Raw genomic sequence first — 20,640 nt, 5'->3', positions numbered from 1 at the left:
AGATAGGGAATAACTAGAAATCGTGAGAACAATTCTTTAACATATCGTGAAAGTTTGATCAAAGAATGTTGCTGAGAGTTGCCGATTCATTAAATACTCCAGATATAAATATTCACATCTTAACACCATTTCACACTTATTGCAGCTGCAGATATGAGCTAAGATTGTTCAATCCAATCACCAAAAGATTTTCCCATAATTTGTTTGAATTCCTACTGTAGTGTGGCTACATGGATCCTGAATTACTACACAAGCAAATACAGAGCAAATTAATGCGATTTTCCTCCAGATTGTCTAAAAGCCACATTAACTTTTCCTAAAAGAATGTATGGATACTGAGCTGTATGAAAAATCTACGGATACCTTCAAATTGAAATAATTGAGCTAGATGAATGTAATGAAAGAACAAATAAATTATATAAAAACATCTAATATATGATAAACTGACTGAAGTAATATAAAGCATAAAACACAATGTACATAACACAGCAATCATTCACATCCAAGAATAAAGCACACACTGACCTACTGCCATCAAATCAGCTGCACAAGAATAATATAATCGCCGCGCGCTCACTGAAGGTTCCTGACTGTACTCTGCAGAGAGTTACCGTAACTTCAATTAGGAGGAAAAGTAACGGCACTGCTACTTTCCGATTTCAGTATCAGTAGTGCCGTACTTGTGCTGCACAATAATCACCGGGACCTGCTGCATTCAAAACGCATAGTGGGGATCAGTAATATAATGACCCAGAGACCAAACACATGATAATACTGTAGAAGTGACCGCGGCACTCACCACCAATCGATTAAATGATGCCAATGCTTTATCCCATTGGTGAGTATTGTGGTCACTTTTAGATGATTGAATAACCAGCATAAACATTTCCCATTATCATAAGTCAATAATACATGTGAAAGTAAGATATCGTTTTAGAGAAATCCACATCTTTCTCCTTCTAAATGAGCATTCATTCTCAAAATTCTGAATTCATGTGTAAAATATGTCTTCAATGAATACAGACTTTCCCATTACTTAGATAGGAGATGAAGTTGGTGCTCATAAAGTTCTATGGAAACTGTAACTGTTGTTTCAGGAGAACTTGCAGCAGAAAGTCTGTGCCTGCCTCCAGCTCTTCTTTCCTCCTCCCGCCCCCCCCACAAAATTTTGAAGAGCACCAGGTGCCGATCTCATTATTGGTGAAATCTATCTTCACTGAATACAGATTTCAAGATTTTTCTCATGAATTGAGAGTGAAACTTCAGTCACGGAGGAGAAAGAAGCAGATTTCTCTGCTAAGATATATTACAAAAGTTTCTTATTTTCACGTGTACTATTGATTTCTGAAATAAAAATGTAAAAGACAGTTACACTTTATAGATTTCTTCACTCTAAAAGCAGCAAACAAGCAATGATGGAGCATCCATGGCAGTCATTACTCCTACCAAGAAATTGTAAGCTTACCTTGGGTGGATCAAACAATTCTAATAGATATTCCTCATTTTCCAAAGAGCTTGCTTTCCGTACAGTCAACCGACACCTCTGCCAAAGAGTCCCACTGTCCATACTTGTCTCATCTACCATGCTGTAATTTAAATGTCCTTCCTTGCGAATTTCGAACACAGGCTCCCTTTTTAAAGTCCACTGCAAAATCCTTTTGTGCCAGGTCGGTGACTGTGCCAAATCTGTGTCAATGTCCCTGGCTTCCGAGGAATCTGCAGACTTTCTCCGGAATATATTTCGAATACTCCTCCTGATATCACTGAAAGAGAATCGAATGAATTGTCTTGGAGGAGGGGGAGAGATGTTGCTTTGGAGTTCCTCAGAGCTCCATGCTTTAGGCACTTGTTGGACAGTTGAGTCATTAGGTGTCTGCTCAGTGTGTTCATGGCGAGCTGTCAAGTCCACCTCCACTTTTGCTGCAACCGTACTAGGAGGTTCCTCTGATGTCCTGCCACCTGTCTCTCTGTAATCTTTTACTCTATTGAAGGGAAAGAATCTGTATTGGTCCATGCCCCAACTTTCCCTCACCTCGTTCCTGAAATACTGTTGGAAAAGATCCGTGAACTGCAAGGAGAAGTTCTCTGCGGCCAGGATGTCATGGTGCGGATTTTGGTTAGCAAACAACCAATACTGCTTTGCCAATTCTCTAGCGGTGGAGATGGCATGAAGCTCACAGAACTCATTCCAGCCCTGAGGGACGGAGGAACTTTCAGGTTGAATAGTGTCCCCATTCATTGCAGTGACTGAAGCAGTTGTGGTATGCTACGAAAGCAGAAAAAGGAAACATTAAATGAGGGGCTTTCCGCTGACAATTCACTGTCTTGTTTGCTAAGAGGAAGCTTTATAATAAAGTATTCACTAGGTTAAAACACTTATAGCATCAATCTAAAAAGCTTAAACCTCTAGTTCACAGCTACGAACAGATTATTTGAATCAGGTTATGGCTTGACGTGAACAATTGGCCTAAAAAAAAAAAAGACAAATACTTGACAGCATAATCTCAGTCTAAAACACAAAGTAATATTATACTATGAAATTATATCGAATATTCGGCTCTGTTATGACATACGAATATGTTTCCCACAAAAAAAAGTTTTAGAGTACGTACATGCTATTGCTCCTTTGTGCAATGGTACCACTGGTTTCCAGCCTGTAAATAACAATACAAAAGTTTAAGTAATCAATAAAAATGTGTTTGTATTTTTCCCCCATTTATTTTTCTAATAAATACATGGATGTACAAAAATTCAGGGGAAAGACATTCTAAACTATAAAACAACTAAAAAGTCACACAATTTTTGCGTAACTCATGAGTTTAGCAAAACTGTTGAGACTTTTGGAGTTCACACATAAGCCCCAGATATGAGCGGTCTTAATTAATCGGGGTCAATAACTTTTCTTATCATGTGGATAATAGTGATGGCTTTTAATTTATTTAAAGAAAATCTGTCCTGAGCTTCAGGGTCATCAGACTACTTGCATTGCTGGGCGGGGAATAATAAAGACGGTTGATAACTTTTTTCTTCATGAAGCCTAATTTACATTCACAAAAAAAAAATGTCCCAGCACCTTATCCATTAATTTTCTCATTTTATTTTATCCTGCTTTGTCACACTGCAATAAATTCTAAGAAAAAGATTAGGAAATCTGTGTCCCAGAACATCAGACATGTTGCCCACCATCCTCCTTACAATCCAGTGTCAGGCTGTAAGAAAAATGAATTCAGCAGGAGCCTCCCCCCTTTCTCCAGCCAGAAATGTAAAAGAAAGCGAGAAAGAAACCCATGTTCTCTGCAGGTTTTCAATAAGACTGATTGCTACCGAATCATTGTCATTGTCCCATTGCCTCTCAACCCACCCCCTGGAATATGATTGTGGGGTACCAATAGGTTATCATGGCAGTCGGAGGCCTAATAAGGCCCCAATGTCTGCCATCTTAATACTACGGTAGCGTTCGGAAGCTAAATGAAAAACATGGTACAATCTGGAAGTATGGCATTGGGCATCAGTGGTACGGGACCGCCTGTTTATGTCCCCTAGTGGGATTAAAAAGCGTGTAGCATTTCCCCATTCATCACATAAAAGTTATAAATTGTTATACTTCAACCTATTAAACTATGCGGCAAACAACAAATAACAGAATTGCTCCTTTCCGGTCCTCTCGCTTCCCCCATAAAATGAAATAAAAATTAGTTATAAAAAAAATCATATGTACCCCAACATTATGGCTTGCCCTGCAAACAATAAAGCCATCACATACTTCCATAAAAATAAAAAATGATGGGTCTCAGAACATATTGACACAGATGAAACAAAGTTTAATTTGTAAATATAAAACGATAAATAATAGGATTTGATATCGCTGTATTCACACTGACCTGTAGAAATAACGTTTGTGAGCGCGGCTGGGCGCAGCTGCAGAGTCGCTGATTGAAGGCAGGCAGCGCTCGCTCCAGCATTGACAATCAAGATGTGGCAAAGTGCTCAGTATGGAAACTGAAGGGGTACAATGGCGCACTGAGACCTTTGTATCAAAGCATCCTCATGTGATTAAAAACATTTTATTTTCTGGCAACTAAACGCCTAAAATCTATACTACAGGGATGATCTTCTAAGATGCTAAATTCCATACATATCTGTATAAGTAAATAAAAGGGGTTGTCCACTAGATTCTAGAATTCTCCTGTGAGTGGCGCTATCACTGACCGCTCACTCTGCATCACGTGACCCTGGCTGCAGCCACCGCTGAGGTCACGTCAAGTACCAGAGTGCCTTGCTTCCCCGAGCCTGACCCAGTTGTGCGCACCCGAGTGACTGGGCTGTGGCCGGCGGAGTTTCACCATATGTCACAGCCCAGTATCCACTGCGCACTTGAGGACAATGAAAACAGAGGGAAAGCGGCTCTGGATACTTGGCGCTGATGTGCGGTCAAACTCCGCCCACAGACCAGTCAATTGAGGGGGCGCGCAACTGGGTCACGCACGGGTGCAGCAAAGCATTCTGGTACTTGACGTGACAACAGCAGATGTCAGTGGCGGCTGCAGCCGGGTCACGTGATGCCCAGTGAACGGTTAGCGATAGCGCCACTCACAGGCACAGATGGCAACAAGACGTATTTACAAAAATAGTTCTATACAAGCTTTAAATTAGTGGGGGCATTATAGAATGTAGTGGACAACCTCTTTAATACATTTTTGGAGGGTGACAAACAAACTGTATGCCTGTACCTGTTCTTATATCTGCAACTATAAAAGTGAATAATTTTGTGGAATACTTGTTTGCGCTATTTCGTTGTGTTAGCAGCCATAGTCACACTCACCGGTACAGAACGCATATGCTCAGATAATGGTGGAGAGTGCTCGCTGGAGGAGGACACATCAAGCATAGGGCCTAAGCCCTGTATAAACACAGCCTACTCATAGATTAATGTCTGTAGTTAACATTGCAGGAATATACAACATGCCTTTTAACTGGAAACACATGTCGGTCAGGAAATTAAAAGGCATAAAGTTATTCTATTTCTAAAGAACATGTACAACATATATTTCAGTGTTAGCTTGGCTTTCCTGAGACAATATCTCATTGATGTTGCATCAACCAGAGCAAACATGGGCGTTAGTTTGTTGATAACACTCAACGAATCTTGAATACTAGGAGTGGAAATAAACTGAATAGATAGGATTCTCTGCAATGGTCTGGAAAACCTAGGGATGAACTTAAATCACCCAGTTATTAGCAATTGTATACAAAAATTGCTAGGATGAGTTTTGACCATTTCATACATAGTAACAATAAATTTGGGTAATAACTCTATATAATGATTTACAAACTAATAGTCTTTGAGAAAAACTAAAATGTAATTTACCAGATAAAGTAAAGCAACTGAAATTCGAGATTCACGGCGAAGAATGCGTACAGCAAGCTGAGGAGGGGTGGAGTGAGGGAACAGAGGCAACGCCCATCGGACCAGACCGAACAGATTAACATACAGTGCGGGACAAATAAAAATGGTTTTTATGGGTGATAGATGAGGAGTTGGGGGTTTAAAATGTAGATGTGGAATGCATACCTGACAATCAATTAAATGATATTTTTAGCTGATAGAGCAAAAAAGTGGTGACAAGTTCCCTTTAACCCCTTCCCGACCTTTGCCTATGTGGCGTCATGGAATGATCGCGTCCCTGCAGATCGGGTGAAAGGGTTAACTCCAATTTCACCCGATCTGCAGGGACAGGGGGAGTGGTACTTCAGCCCAGGGGGGGTGGCTTCACCCCCCCGTGGCTACGATCGCTCTGATTGGCTGTTGAAAGTGAAACTGCCAATCAGAGCAATTTGTAATATTTCACCTAAAAAACTGATGAAATATTACAATCCAGCCATGGCCGATGCTGCAATATCATCGGCCATGGCTGGAAACACTTATGTACCCCCCCCACCACCACCGATCTCCTCCCCGGTCCTCCGTCCGGTGCTCCGCTCCCCTCCGTCATCCTGTCCGCTCCCCTCCGTCGTCCTGTCCGCTCCCCCGTCCTCCTGCCCGCTCCCCCTGTGCTCCGATGCCACCCCCCGTCCTCCCATCCACCCCCCATGCTCAGATCCCCCCCCCTCATACTTACCGGGCCTCCCGGTGTCCGTCCGTCTTCTCCATGAGCGCCGCCATCTTCCAAAATGGCGGGCGCATGCGCAGTGCGCCCGCCGAATCTGCCGGCCGGCAGATTCGTTCCAGGTATATTTTGATCACTGAGATATAACCTATCACGGTGATCAAAATAAAAAAAAATAGTAAATGACCCCCCCCCTTATCACCCCCATAGGTAGGGACAATAATAAAAAAAAAGAAAATATTTTTTTTTCTTTTTCCACTAGGGTTAGGGTTAGAACTAGGGTTAGAACTAGGGATAGGGTTAGGGGTAGGGTTAGGGGTAGGGTTAGGGTTAGGGGTAGGGGCAGGGCATGTGCACACAGTGCGGATTTGGCTGCGGATCCGCAGCGGATTGGCCGCGGATTCGCAGCGGATTGGCAGCTGCGAATTCGTAGCAGTTTTCCATCAGGTTTACAGTACCATGTACACCTATGGAAAACCAAATCCGCTGTGCCCATGGTACGGAAAATACCGTGCGGAAACGCTGCGTTGTATTTTCCGCAGCATGTCAATTTTGTGCGGATTCCGCAGCGTTTTACACCTGTTCCTCAATAGGAATCCGCAGGTGAAATCCGCACAAAAAAACACTGGAAATCCGCTGTAAATGCGCAGGTAAAACGCAGTGCCTTTTACCTGCGGATTTTTCAAAAATTGTGCGGAAAAATCTGACACAAATCCGCAACGTGGGCACATAGCCTTAGGGTTAGGGTTGGAATTAGGGCTAGGGTTGGAAATAGGGTTAAGATTAGGCTTGTGGTTAGGGTTATGAATAGGGTTAGGGGTGTGTTGGGGTTACAGTTGTGGTTAGGGTTTGGATTAGGGTTAGGATTAGGGTTAGGGTTGGGACTAGGGTTACGGGTGTGTTGGAGTTAGGGTTGTGGTTAGGGGTGTGATTAGGGTTATGGCTACAGTTGGGATTAGGGTTAGGGGTGTGTTGGGGTTAGTGTTGAAGTTAGAATTAAGGGGTTTCCACTGTTTAGGCACATCAGGGGTCTCCAAACGCAACATGGCGCCACCATTGATTCCAGCCAATCTTGCGTTCAAAAAGTCAAATGGTGCTCCCTCCCTTCCAAGCCCCGATGTGCGCACAAACATTGGTTTACCCCCACATAGGGGGTACCAGCGTACTCAGGACAAACTGGGCAACAACTATTGGGGTCCAATTTCTCCTGTTACCCTTGCGAAAAAAAACAATTACTTGCTAAAACATAATTTTTGAGGAAAGAACAATTATTTTTTATTTTCACGGCTCTGCGTTATAAACTTCTGTGAAGCACTAGGGGGTTGAAAGTGCTCACCACACATCTAGATAAGTTCCTTGGGGGGTCTAGTTTCCAAAATGGGGTCACTTGTGGGGTGTTTCTACTGATTAGGCACATCAGGGGTCAAATTATATAGATAAGTTGGTATAGTATTCAAAACACTTTACTTCAAAGAAACCCCTAATACCTAAAAATACTTTATTTGAAAATAGTTAAAATATCTAGTAGACAAAAAAAACCCGCAAACCTACACTTAATGTGAAAATTAGGGCTCCTAATACTCCCTATAAAATCCCTAGTCCACCCTTCCTAACAGTGGAGGTTGGCACCCTACTTTGTACGCAAATTGGCGCCCCCACTCACCGGCGGCTCGTCCTGATATGTCCTGCTAGGCCCTACTATATACCTGGACAGCAAGATGAGGCCCGTTCCTGACCCATACGTGCCGCTGGAAAGTAAATGGAAAAAGAGGGTGGTGAGGAATGAAGGGATAGTAATAAGGGATAATACTAAATATGTCCGCCACATCAATAGATAAATTAGATTAGTGGGCAAACATAAACAAAATTAGGATAGCCCTTATATCAACTCATGATCACAAATACGCTACAGTCAAATGTAGAATAATAGTTAAATATACTGTAGAAGGCCTAATATAGCTGACCCTCACAAACCCTAATAACACTGTCCCTACCTGACTGCGGAGGTTGGCACCCCTAAATAAACACGCCAGTGGCGCCCCCGCTCTCGTCGGCTGCTCCTCAGTAGCCCTATCTGCTTGCCCTACCCTACCCTAGGCACATCAGGGGCTCTGCAAATGCAAAGTGACACCCGCAGACCATTCCATCAAAGTCTGCATTTCAAATGTCACTACTTCCCTTCCGAGCCCTGACGTGCTCCCAAACAGTGGTTTACCCCCACATATGGGGTATCAGCGTACTCACAACAAACTGGGCAACAAATATTGGGGTCCAATTTCTCCTGTTACCCTTGTGAAAATAAAAAATTGCTTGCTAAAACATCTTTTTTGAGGAAAGAAAAATGATTTTTTATTTTCACGGCTCTGCGTTATAAACTTCTGTGAAGCACTTGGGGGTTCACAGTGCTCACCACACATCTAGATAAGTTCCCTAGGGGGTCTAGTTTCCAAAATGGGGTCACTTGTGGGGAGTTCCTACTGTTTAGGCACATCAGGGGCTCTGCAAACGCAACATGACGCCTGCAGAGCATTCCATCAAAGTCTGCATTTCAAAACGTCACTACTTCCCTTCCGAGCCCCGGCATGTGCCCAAACAGTGGTTTATCCCCACATATGGGGTATCAGCGTACTCAGGAGAAACTGGACAACAACTTTTGCGGTCCAATTTCTCCTGTTACCCTTGGGAAAATAAAAAATTGTGGGCTAAAAAATCATTTTTGAGAAAAGAAAAATTATTTTTTATTTTCATGGCTCTGCGTTATAAACTTCTGTGAAGCACTTGGGGGTTCAAAGTGCTCACCACACATCTAGATTAGTTCCTTGGGAGGTCTAGTTTCCAAAATGGGGTCACTTGTGGGGGAGCTCCAATGTTTAGGCACACAGGGGCTCTTCAAACGCGACATGGTGTCCGCTAATGATTGGAGCTAATTTTCCATTCAAAAAGCCAAATGGCGTGCCTTCCCTTCCGAGCCCTGCCGTGCGCCCAAACAGTGGTTTACCCCCACATATGGGGTATCATCGTACTCAGGACAAACTGGACAACAACATTTGGGGTCCAATTTCTCCTATTACCCTTGGGAAAATAAAAAATTCCAGGCTAAAAATCATTTTTGAGGAAAGAAAAATTATTTTTTATTTTCACGGCTCTGCGTTATAAACTTCTGTGAAGCACCTGGGGGTTTTAAGTGCTCACTATGCATCTAGATAAGTTCCTTGGGGGGTCTAGTTTCCAAAATGGGGACACTTGTAGGGGAGCTCCAATGTTTAGGCACACAGGGGCTCTCCAAACGCGTCATGGTGTCCGCTAACGATTGGAGCTAATTTTCCATTCAAAAAGTCAAATGGCGCGCCTTCCCTTCCGAGCCTTGCCGTGCACCCAAACAGTGGTTTACCCCCACATATGAGGTATCGGCGTACTCAGGAGAAATTGCCCAACAAATTTTAGGATCCATTTTATCCTGTTGCCCATGTGAAAATGAAAAAATTGAGGCTAAAAATATTTGTGTGAAAAAAAGCACTTTTCATTTTTACGGATCAATTTGTGAAGCACCTGGGGGTTTAAAGTGCTCACTATGCTTCTATATAAGTTCCTTGGGGGGTCTAGTTTCCAAAATGGGGTCACTTGTGGGGGAGCTCCAATGTTTAGGCACATAGGGGCTCTCCAAACGCGACATGGGGTCCGCTAAAGATTGGAGCCAATTTTTCATTCAAAAAGTCAAATGGCGCTCCTTCCCTTCCGAGCCCTGCCGTGCGCCCAAACAGTGGTTTACCCCACATATGAGGTATCAGCGTACTCAGGACATATTGGACAACAACGTTCGTGGTCCAGTTTCTCCTTTTACCCTTGGGAAAATAAAAAAATTGTTGCTAAAAGATAATTTTTGTGACTAAAAAGTTAAATGTTCATTTTTTACTTCCATGTTGCTTCTGCTGCTGTGAAACACCTGAAAGGTTAATAAACTTCTTGAATGTGGTTTTGAGCACCTTGAGGGGTGCAGTTTTTAGAATGGTGTCACTTTTGGGTATTTTCAGCCATATAGAACCCTCAAACTGACTTCAAATGTGAGGTGGTCCCTAAAAAAATGGTTTTGTAATTTTTGTTGTAAAAATGAGAAATCACTGGTCAAATTTTAACCCTTATAACTTCCTAGCAAAAAAAAAATGTTGTTTCCAAAATTGTGCTGATGTAAAGTAGACATGTGGGAAATGTTATTTATTAACTATTTTGTGTCACATAACTCTCTGGTTTAACAGAATAAAACTTCAAAATGTGAAAATTGCGAAATTTTCAAAATTTTCGCCAAATTTCCATTTTTTTCACAAATAAACTCAGAAATTATCGACCTAAATTTACCACTAACATGAAGCCCAATATGTCACGAAAAAACAATCTCAGAATCGCTAGGATCCGTTGAATCGTTCCTGAGTTATTACCTCATAAAGGGACACTGGTCAGAATTGCAAAAAACGGCCAGGTCATTAAATAGGCTGGGTCATGAAGGGGTTAATATATTGCAATCATATTATATGCAGGGTGTATTTATAATTGCTCATATTGCCTTTGACAACAGCTGCAGTATGCAACCAATGCTTAGCTTCATTGTGTCAGTGGTCAGAAGTGAAATTCAGGGAAACTGGATTTTTCAAGATGTTTCCTAGCTTATAAAATAAAAATAGGACAAGTTCTTTCTATCTGATATTTTGACAGCTAGCACTTGCCCTATGTTTTTCGTGCATGCTGCGATTTTTTTTCGGACCATTTTTCTATGGGGCTGTGCTAATGGTCTGGGGAAAAAGAATGCAACATGCAAGATTTGCCTCCCAGAATTGGATGTCATTCACCTATTCATGTCTATGGGACAGTGGAAAACATTGGACCACAATCGGATGACATGAGTGTGGTCCGATTTTCATGGCAGAATGGAGAAGACGGAAAAACTTTTTTGTTTCTCCATATCTGAGAAAATCGTATCACACTTTGAGAATGCCAGAGTGTCTATCAGCCATATCCTCCTTCTTCTCCTCTCGCTTCCTCAAACTCAACGTGGACAAAACCAAGCTAATTATCTTTCCTCCATCTCGCACACCTTCCCTACCTGATCTATCTATCACAATAAATGAATTCACACTTTCCCCCGTCCCGGTAATCCGCTGCCTCGGAGTAACCCTGGACTCTGCCCTGTCCTTTAAACCGCACATCCAAGCTCTCGCCACCTTCTGTCGCCTCCAGCTCAAAAATATTTCCAGAATACGTCCTTTCCTCAACCCTCAATCTACCAAAATGCTTGTGCATGCCCTAATCATCTCTCGCCTCGACTACACATCCTCCTTTGTTGGCTACCCTCTAACACTCTCGCACCCCTCCAGTCCGTCCTTAACTCTGCTGCCCGAATAATTAATCTCTCTCCTCGCTACACTCCCGCTTCCCCCCTTTGCAAATCCCTTCACTGGCTCCCAGTGTCCCAGCGTATCCAGTTTAAACTACTAACACTGGCCTACAAAGCCATCCATAGCCTTTCTCCTCCGTATATTTCCGTACTAATCTCTTAATATCTTCCCTCACATAATCTCCGGTCCTCCCAAGACCACCTTCTCTCCTCCACGCTTATTCGCTCCTCACCCAATCGCCTTCCAAGACTTTTCCCGAATATCACCCATCCTCTGGAATTCTGTGCCCCAACACGTCCGGTTATCCACCACATTTGGATCCTTCAAAAGGAACCTGAAAACCCATCTCTTTAAAGAAGCTTACAACCTGTAATGACCACACGGCCACCCCAACACCATCGGAGCTACTGCAACCCCCGAGCTACTGTCTCCTTCCCCATAATCCTGCAGAATGTAAGCCCACAAGGGCAAGGTCCTCTCCCCTTTGTAACAGTCTGTCATTGTTAGTTTGTTTACGGTCAGTGACATTTGTATTTTGATGTAACCCCTTTTCATGTACAGCACCATGGAATTAATGGTGCTATATAAATAAATAATAATCTCTGATCAGAGTGTGATTAGCATAATCTGCCTGAGTTTCTCGGCTGAGGTTTAGTGCTTCATTCTCATTTTGATTTTTTTATTCACAGAGGTGCTTCTGGCCACCAGGTTGTACAAGGAACTGTAGCTCAGTGGCCTGCACAGATGGGTGTGTTGGACGTCGAGGAATGCAGGACATCTTCATCTCAAGATCTGAGAAGGTGCTAAAGCTCAGACCCCACCAATCATAAAGTGCTGGCTCAATCTAGCACTATACCTACCATCACAATGGGAATACACAATTAATTATAGCACCTCACCTTACATAACCTATTTAATTGCACTGTCTTGCTATCCAATGTACATAAACTGAAGTCAACAAATTAATTCAGGAATGACTGAAATAAAAGCATCATATCTGCCCCCTTATAGCAGACTCACATGCATCAATAATGATGAAATATGGAGGTTGATTGGCGCCCTAATACTGGAAAAGTACTTTTCAATGCTTCTCAGTGTTTTTTTGGATGAGACTTCTAAATTAGTTTCCTGTGAAATGATGACAACTCTGTTCTGTAAGCCATTACTAATTGCCTGTGCTATATAGACTTCCCATGTAACGTACATTTAGTGAGATACAATGCGACCCACGTGTACGGGAGGTTTTAGAATGAGGACGTGTCGCATAGTATATCTGCACTATTGCCCTTTCGTGGGCCTCCCACTGTGACTTTCTATCGAAGTTGTCTCTGCCAGCCAGCAAGTGACTCAGCATCCTTCCAGCCACTAGCCAAGCTTCCTCCCGCACATAACACAGACAGAGGCTGTACTAGGACTCCATGCATGGTGTAACAGATGGGAGTACGGCCCGAAATACGTCACAGCAAACACCAGGCAGAACGTGCAATTGACAGCATGAGCATGGAGAGCGTTTCAGGATAAATCTCTTGCTTTTCTTACTTATTTGCTTTCATCGTAAAAAAAAGTGACTTTGCGGCAAATATTTTTTCTTGTTGCTTTGCATTGACTTCCATTTGCCAAAACTTAGACCTAACTTTTTAGAATTTTCCATACACAATGGTTGAAAATGGGTTTAAACCCTTGCCTTCACAGTCAATTTAAATTTTTGTACTTTTGTCTTTTTTACTCACCTTTTTCAAAGTGCCAAAACTTTTATTTTTCTGTCGACATAGGCGTGCAAGGGCTTGTTTTTATGTCTGACAAGTTCTACTTTTGTACAACATGGTCCATTTTTTCATACAATGTACTGAAAAATGGGAAATGCCAAATGGTGAAAAGAAAAAGGCAATTCCACCATAGTTTTTTTTTCAGCATTGATGATATGTTAAAAATTACTTGGAACATGATTCTTCAGGTCAGTACAACTATGGCCATAGCAAACTTACACAGATTTTCTTTAAGTGGAAAAATAATATTCAAAACTTTTGGGTTTAGGGCACCATTTTTTGAGACCCATAACGCCATTATTATTCTGATGATTGAGCTGTGTGAATTGCTGAATTTTGTGTTTGTTGAGCTGATAATTTTACTGATATCATTTTGGGGTACAGACAACTTCTTGATCACTTTTTGTTACTTTCTTTATAGAGTGAAAGTGACAAAAACAGCAATTCTAGCATTGCATAGCATCTTTATGAGGTCTACTCTATGGGTTAATTAAAGTAATATATATATATATTTTTAAATTTTTTCATATTTTTTTATTTATTTTTTAGTCCTGCTGGGGGACTTGAACCTGTGATCATTCAATTGCTTATACTACAGGTGCATCTCACAAAATTAGAATATCAAAAAGTTAATTTCAGTTCTTCAATACAAAAAGTGAATCTCATATATTATATAGAGTCATTACAAACAGAGTGATCTATTTCAAGTGTTTATTTCTGTTAATGTTGATGATTACCCAAAAGTCACTATCTCACTAAATTAGAATACTTTATAACACCAGCTTGAAAAATGAGTTTTAAATCCGAAATATTGGCCTACTGAAATGTGTGTTCAGTAAATGCACTCAATACTTGGTCGGGGCTCCTTTTGCATCAATTACTCCATCAATGCGGTGTGGCATGGAGGTGATCAGCCTGCAGCACTGCTGAGGTGTTATGGAAGCCCAGGTTGCTTTGCTAGCAGCCTTCAGCTCGTCTGTATTGTTGGGTCTGGTGTCTCTCATCTTACGCTTGACAATACACCATAGATTATCCCATGGGTTAAGGTCAGGTCAATTTGCTGGCCAATCAAGCACAGTGATACTGTTGTTTTTAAACCAGGTATTGGTACTTTTGGCAGTGTGGACTGGTGCCAAGTCCTGCTGGCGAATTACATTTCCATTTCCAAAAAGCTTGTTGGCAGAGGGAAGCATGAAGTGCTCTAAAATTTCATGGTAGATGGCTGCACTGACTTTGGTCTTGATAAAACACAGTGGACCTGCACTTGCAGATGACTTGGCTCCAGAAACATCATCATTGATTGTGGATACTTCACACTAAACCTTAGAAATCAAGGTCCCAGAGTTTGGAGGAAGAATGGAGAGACAGACAATCCAAACTGCTTGAGGTCAAGAGGAAGATGAGAGACACCAGACCCAACAATGCAGATGAGCTGAAGGCTGCTGTCAGTGGCTGTAAGCCATAATCATCATTAACAGAAATAAACACCTGATATAGATCACTCTGTTTGTAATGACTCTATATAATATATGAGTTTCACTTTTTGTATTGAAGTACTGAAATTAATTAACTTTTTGATGATATTCTACTTTTGTGAGATGCACCCTTTTTTGTTGCCATTTTTCCAAGACCTTTAAAATTTGTATTTTTCTATTGATGGGGCTGATGGCTTGTTTTTTGCATAGTGAGATTACATTTTTATTAATATAAATTTTGTGTAAATTCAATGCTTTAATTGCTTATTAATTTTTTTTAGGGAAGTGGGGTGGCCCTCAAAAAATGCAATTCTGGAGTTTTGATTTTTTTTCTCTTTATGATGTTTATCGATCAAGTTAAATTTCATATTTTAATAAACCAGACTTTTAAGAAAGCAGTGATACTAAATGTTTTTTTTTTTCTTTTTATTTTAAAAGGGCGAAAAAGGTGGGTGATTTGAACTTTTCATCCTTTTGTATATATATATATTTTTAAATTTATTTACATTAATTTTTTGTCCCTTTATGAGATTTCAACATGCGATCGTTTGATCCACAGTATTGCTGTACATGGAAAATCTTGGTCAACTATGGAGCTAAACCTAGGGTCAAGATGACAAAGACAGGGCTCTTCGGTAGACATCCGTCTGTCACAATAACCCAATGTGCGTCTCAATGGGTCGATGCTAGGTGGATTCCATTTAAATTGACAGCTGGAACTCTGCTCCAGATGCAGACTATATAACATAGCTGGTATCAGCCACATGTGGAGGGATCTCATAGTCATATGCCCCCTGCACACGTGAGGACCCCTTTCCAGGACATGAATGCAACATACTTTTGCGAGAACGGGTTAAGTACGTACCTTACTGTGCATTCACACATCAGTGTGAAGGGCTGTGTGTTGCCCACCGAGTGCATCCTATTCTAAGGCTATGGTCACACTATCAGTATTTGGTCGGTATTTCCCATCAGTATTTGTAAGCCAATACCAGGAATGGTACACATGTTTCTATTATACTTTTTCTCTGATTGTTCCTCGCCTGTCTTTAACTTACAAATACTGATGTAAATTACTGACCAAATACGGATAGTGTGACCGCAGCCTAATCCTCAACCTCAAATCTGAATACTACACGCTATGAGTTTTTCTTCTGATCCATGAGTATGATGGATGTGTGAGTGGACAAGTGACACTCTGAGACAGCACTAGAACATTATACATGGATGTGTGAATAAACTCTAAGGCTAATGTCACACGACATATAAAAATCATCAAATTTTCATCCCCCCAAAATGAACGTTTTTTTCAATCTGTATGCAATCTGTATGGCATGGAAGAAAACAATCCATATGTGATTTTTTTTTCCACACCAGCATTCGATCACAATAATAGCCCTATTGAATTACAATGTTTTTTTCAGGGACAGAACTCAGAACGAAAATAACGTCATTCAAACACAGACTTACACAAAGGCCCCATAGCAAGTATCAACCTTGTGACTATCACAGAATATCTAACTATGAGGAGAAAAAAAATCATGCCATGCCTGAAGCCTAATACTGTGAACAAAGTAAGGGCCAACAGTATGAGCTACCACTATGATGCTTGTGAAGAGATGGTAAAATACTGCTTGTTTTCTATTACAGTCATGTTCCTGCCTGCCCATCCAAACACCCACCTACACATGGAAACACAAACTACAATAACAACTAAAAGCCGTGAAGCCCCGAAGCAGGATTAAGCTGAGACAACACAAACATTTAGTCACTTACATTTCTTTCCACGGAGTAAAATTACCAGCAATTCTTATATTATTCCAAGTAGGAAAAACGTCAAACTTCTTTTCTGCAAAATCCAGCTGAACAATAAGATCTCTATACTGTACACGTTCCAGCTCATTTTAAAGAAAGCCTATTAACATACAATGACATTTTTGGAATTGCGGAAAAACCTGGAGTAGGCAGTAAAAAAAAAAGATCACACTAAGCACTAAGGGTACGTTCACATGTGATGGGAAAAAAATCTGTTGTGGACTCTGACTCAGATTTCATTGCACATCTATATCAAAATCCGCACATTTTCACACAGAAATTATCTGCAAACTATGAGGCTATGTGCCCACGTTTCGGATTTTTTGCGTTTTTGCGGCAGTTTTCCGCTGCGGAAACACTAAAAAAAACGCTTACATTAAGCATCCCATTAATTTAATATTTTCCGCAATTTTTGTGCCCATGCTGCGTTTTCTTCCACAGCGGAAAAGCATTGCGGAAAAAAAAACGCAGCATGTTCATTAATTTTGTGGAAAATCCACGGTTTTCCCCGCAATAGAATTGTATTGGGACAATTGTAAAAAAAACAAAACGCTAAAAATCCGCAAAAAAACTAGCAAAAACTCACAGCATGTGAACAAGTCATAAAGCTGACTGCATACAAAACAAGTCAGGGGTGGACATAGCATTGGTGCAATCTGTGCAGCTTAGCCCAAGAGGTAAGGGGGCCCACTACCACCTCTAAAACAAGAGGAATTCTGTCTGTGTATGTCAGTGTAAAAAGTTGTTTGCTATCGTTGGGAATGACTAGCGACTAGTGATGAGCGCAAGTGCTCATTACTAGAGTTTGCCGATTGTGCTCGGGTATGCAGTGAGTTTCACGGGTGTTCAAATTACATGTTTGAGTCCCAGTGGCCGCATGTTGCGGAGAGAGAGAGCGAGAGAGAGCGAGAGAGAGAGAGAGAGAGAGAACGCCCCGGAAAATAAAATGTGCATGATTTGTATGGAGAATGCATGAAAAAAACGGATTCGGAGGTCGGATTCAACAATTCACATCTCAGTTTCATCCGTCTATCGCTGGAACCGCTGCTGGGCGTTTTTTCGCCGGACTGAAAAAACATTCCTCTGTACATTTTCTCCGTCCGCCGGAAACAGCTTTTTTTTACGGATCCGGCAAAAAACGGATGAAACATGTGGCCATCAGGCACAATCTAGCGCTAATACAACTCTATAAGAAAAAAACGGATCCGGCGGGAAAAAAAACGGATCGGGTTTTTTTTCAAAACTCACCGGATTGTGCCTGACGGCAAAAACCTGATGTGTGAAAGTAGCCTTAGACAACCACAAAATGTGCGGGGACGGCCAGTGTATGTCAAGCAATACTAGCGATCTGATCTGTATAGGTGCTTCCCGACAGTCTGCCAATGGCAATTGTGGGAGAAAAAGGATTTTGTGTGTTGAAATCCAAGCTAGTTTAAGGTTCTTATTTCACAATTACAACTTACAACCTATCCTCAGGTAAGATAATAAGCGTCTCATCACTGAAGATCCTGCAAGTAAGAAGACCTGACGTTCTCAAATCCACTGTTTGCCGAGCTTGCAAATTCCATTCATAGTCTAATGTGCTCAGCTATGTCCATCGGTCCATAAATTGCATTTGTGAGATAACCTATTTGAAGATGCAATAATGAGATTAAGAAATAATCCAACCAAATTTATGGCAAGGTTTATAGCAAATTTACATAGGATATAATCATTTGATGGGTGTACATGGTGCTTAAAAACAAGGGAGGAGAAAACCACTGTGCCTAAACAGAACTGTAAAGGGACCAATAAATGACAAAAACAGAATTAACATGACCAGTCACTAAATAATTAGAGAAAAATAAACTGTGTGAAAAGCAAATAAAAACATCAAAGACTGAGACAGGAAGGCTCATTGCCTAAGAAAGTAAGAATAATCCAGAAATATTCTTCAACTGCATAAACAGAAAGAGACTCAAAAGTTATAGTTTTGGGCCCTTCAAAAATTATTTGGGTGAAATGGTGGGAGAATAAAGTAAAAGTGGATCTATTAAACGTCTTCTTCTCTACAGTATTTACACAAGAAAATACCATTGTCACCTGCTTAACTCAGCCAGAAGTACGACCTTGTCTTAAAAACATTAAAATAGACAAAATACCTGGATCTGGATGGCATGTTCTTCAGAAATTAAGACAATTTGATACTAATATTCAAAAGGGAGTCAAACACTATTCCTGGAAACTATAGGTCACTAAGTTTAACCTTGACTATGGTTAAAATCCTTGAGAGTTTTATTTAAAAGTTGCTATCCTGGAGTATCCCAATAAAAATAACCTCATTGTCACGATTCCTCTGTCCATTGTGTTTGGGACTCTGATGCACAGCGCTGTCATCCTATCCAGTGCTGGGGCCTGCTGAGATGTTGGTGCTTGGATTGAAGTCTCAGTTGACCAATCTGAGACTGGGAGATGCAGAGATTTCTCCAGGTGCTCCCTGTTCTTAGTAATTGTCCTGCTATTTAAGTGAACTGTCTGACCCAGATCACTATCAGACAAAGCTTCTGCTCTCTGGTTTGTGTTTGCCTGTATCCTGTACTGTGAGTTCTAATCTACTATTGCCTGACCTTTTAACCGTGTTCTGACTACCCATTTGTTTTGCCTCTTTGCTTAGATCCGCTATCTCTCTGGTATTCTGACCCTGGACTGTGACCTGACTTACGTCTTCGTCTTTTCCTTTAGTTTACTACATACTCTCTTGGAACAGATCCTGGAACGCCTGACTTCTCTGCCTCAGGGCCTGTCCGTGAGTAGTGACTAGCGTCACCCCCAAAAGCACTATCAACATGGGTTAATGAGAGATCGGTCCTCTCAAACTAATTTGATCAGCTTCTAAAAGGACTGGATCAAGGTATGGCAGTGGATGTTGTCTATCTGTACTTTTCAAAGGTGTTTGATATAGTGCCACATAAAATGAAAACAATGGGGCTAGAAAAACAAAATGTGTAATTGTATTAACAAAAGGCTCACTGGTAGAAAAAAAGAAGGTGGTTATTAATGGAGCACACTCTGAGTCATAGATGATAGTGGGATTCCATAGGGGTCAGTATTGGGCCCTCATCTTATTAATATATTTATTACTGACGTGGCTGAGGGCATGAAGAGTAGAATTTTAATATTTGGAGATGGTAATGAGGAGTGGAAGGGGAGGTTGAGGGGATTCCAATACAGCATCACCATCCAAGTAATAAAAAAAACCTTATTTTATTAGGAAACCATAAAAAATAGTTAAAAGCAACACTCGATGCGTTTCTGACACAAAGAGCGCCGTTAGTCATATCCTACTCTTCATTATTGTTGCTTTCATCAGCGGGATCAGCACCCTGCAGTGAACTCCAACCGGAATGAATACTGTTTCTAGTGTGGTAAGCTCTACTCACCCCTTTTTTTTATTTGGAGATGGTACTAAACTCTGCAAGATAATCAACACAGGGGAGGATAATTTTATATTACAGAAGCTTGGGTGGAGAAAAGTCAATTGACGTTTAATATAGATCAATGTAAGCTCATGAACTTGGGCCGATAAAATAAAATGTAAATTTATGTACTAAATGATAAAACACTGTGTAAAACTGTCACTGAAATAGACTCAGATGTACTGGTGAACAACAAACCTGGTCTTTGTCAGTGTCAGGCAGCTACTGCCAATGCAATTAAAATCGTGGGATGAATTTAAAGAAGCATAGATGTTAATGACAAGAATATCATTTTGACTTTATAAAAGTCACTTGTGTGGCCACTCTTAGAATACTGTCTACAATATTGGGCTTGGGTGTGTAAGAAGGATAAACTGGAGAGGGTGCAGAGAAGAGCGACCACGGATAGTAGGGAATGGGTGAACTGTAATACCAAGACAGGTTATCAAACTTGGGTTTATTCAGTTATAGAAAAATTTAAGCTTTGGAGCAATCTTATTACAATGTACAACATATCTTTGTAATGATCTCTTTACACCTACACCAGCCATAGTGACTCAGGGTCATCCTCATCATCCTCTAGTCTAGAGGAAAGAAGGTTTAATCATAATCACAGACGCGGATTCTTTTCTGTA

The 20,640-nt window shown here is 41.1% G+C and overlaps 1 protein-coding gene across 2 annotated transcripts in view; it reads right to left on the bottom strand.

Annotated features, from left to right (window-relative positions):
• Nucleotides 1-20,640, bottom strand: part of SH2B3 (SH2B adaptor protein 3) — a 309,724-nt gene that overhangs the window by 274,063 nt on the left and 15,021 nt on the right. For both annotated transcript variants that reach the window (XM_077292566.1, XM_077292573.1), the window contains exons 2-3: nt 2,613-2,654; nt 1,466-2,266 (exon numbers count right to left, since the gene is read on the bottom strand). In XM_077292566.1, coding sequence (XP_077148681.1) covers nt 1,466-2,239 — 774 coding nt within the window. In that variant the 5' untranslated portion in view covers nt 2,240-2,266; nt 2,613-2,654. The remainder of the gene's footprint in view (nt 1-1,465; nt 2,267-2,612; nt 2,655-20,640) is intronic.

Source organism: Ranitomeya variabilis, chromosome 1, assembly GCF_051348905.1.
Source record: "Ranitomeya variabilis isolate aRanVar5 chromosome 1, aRanVar5.hap1, whole genome shotgun sequence".
In the NCBI taxonomy this organism is placed as follows: Eukaryota; Metazoa; Chordata; class Amphibia; order Anura; family Dendrobatidae; genus Ranitomeya; species Ranitomeya variabilis.
Note: the sequence above shows the minus strand (reverse complement) of the source record. Positions and strands in the feature narration are given on the sequence as shown.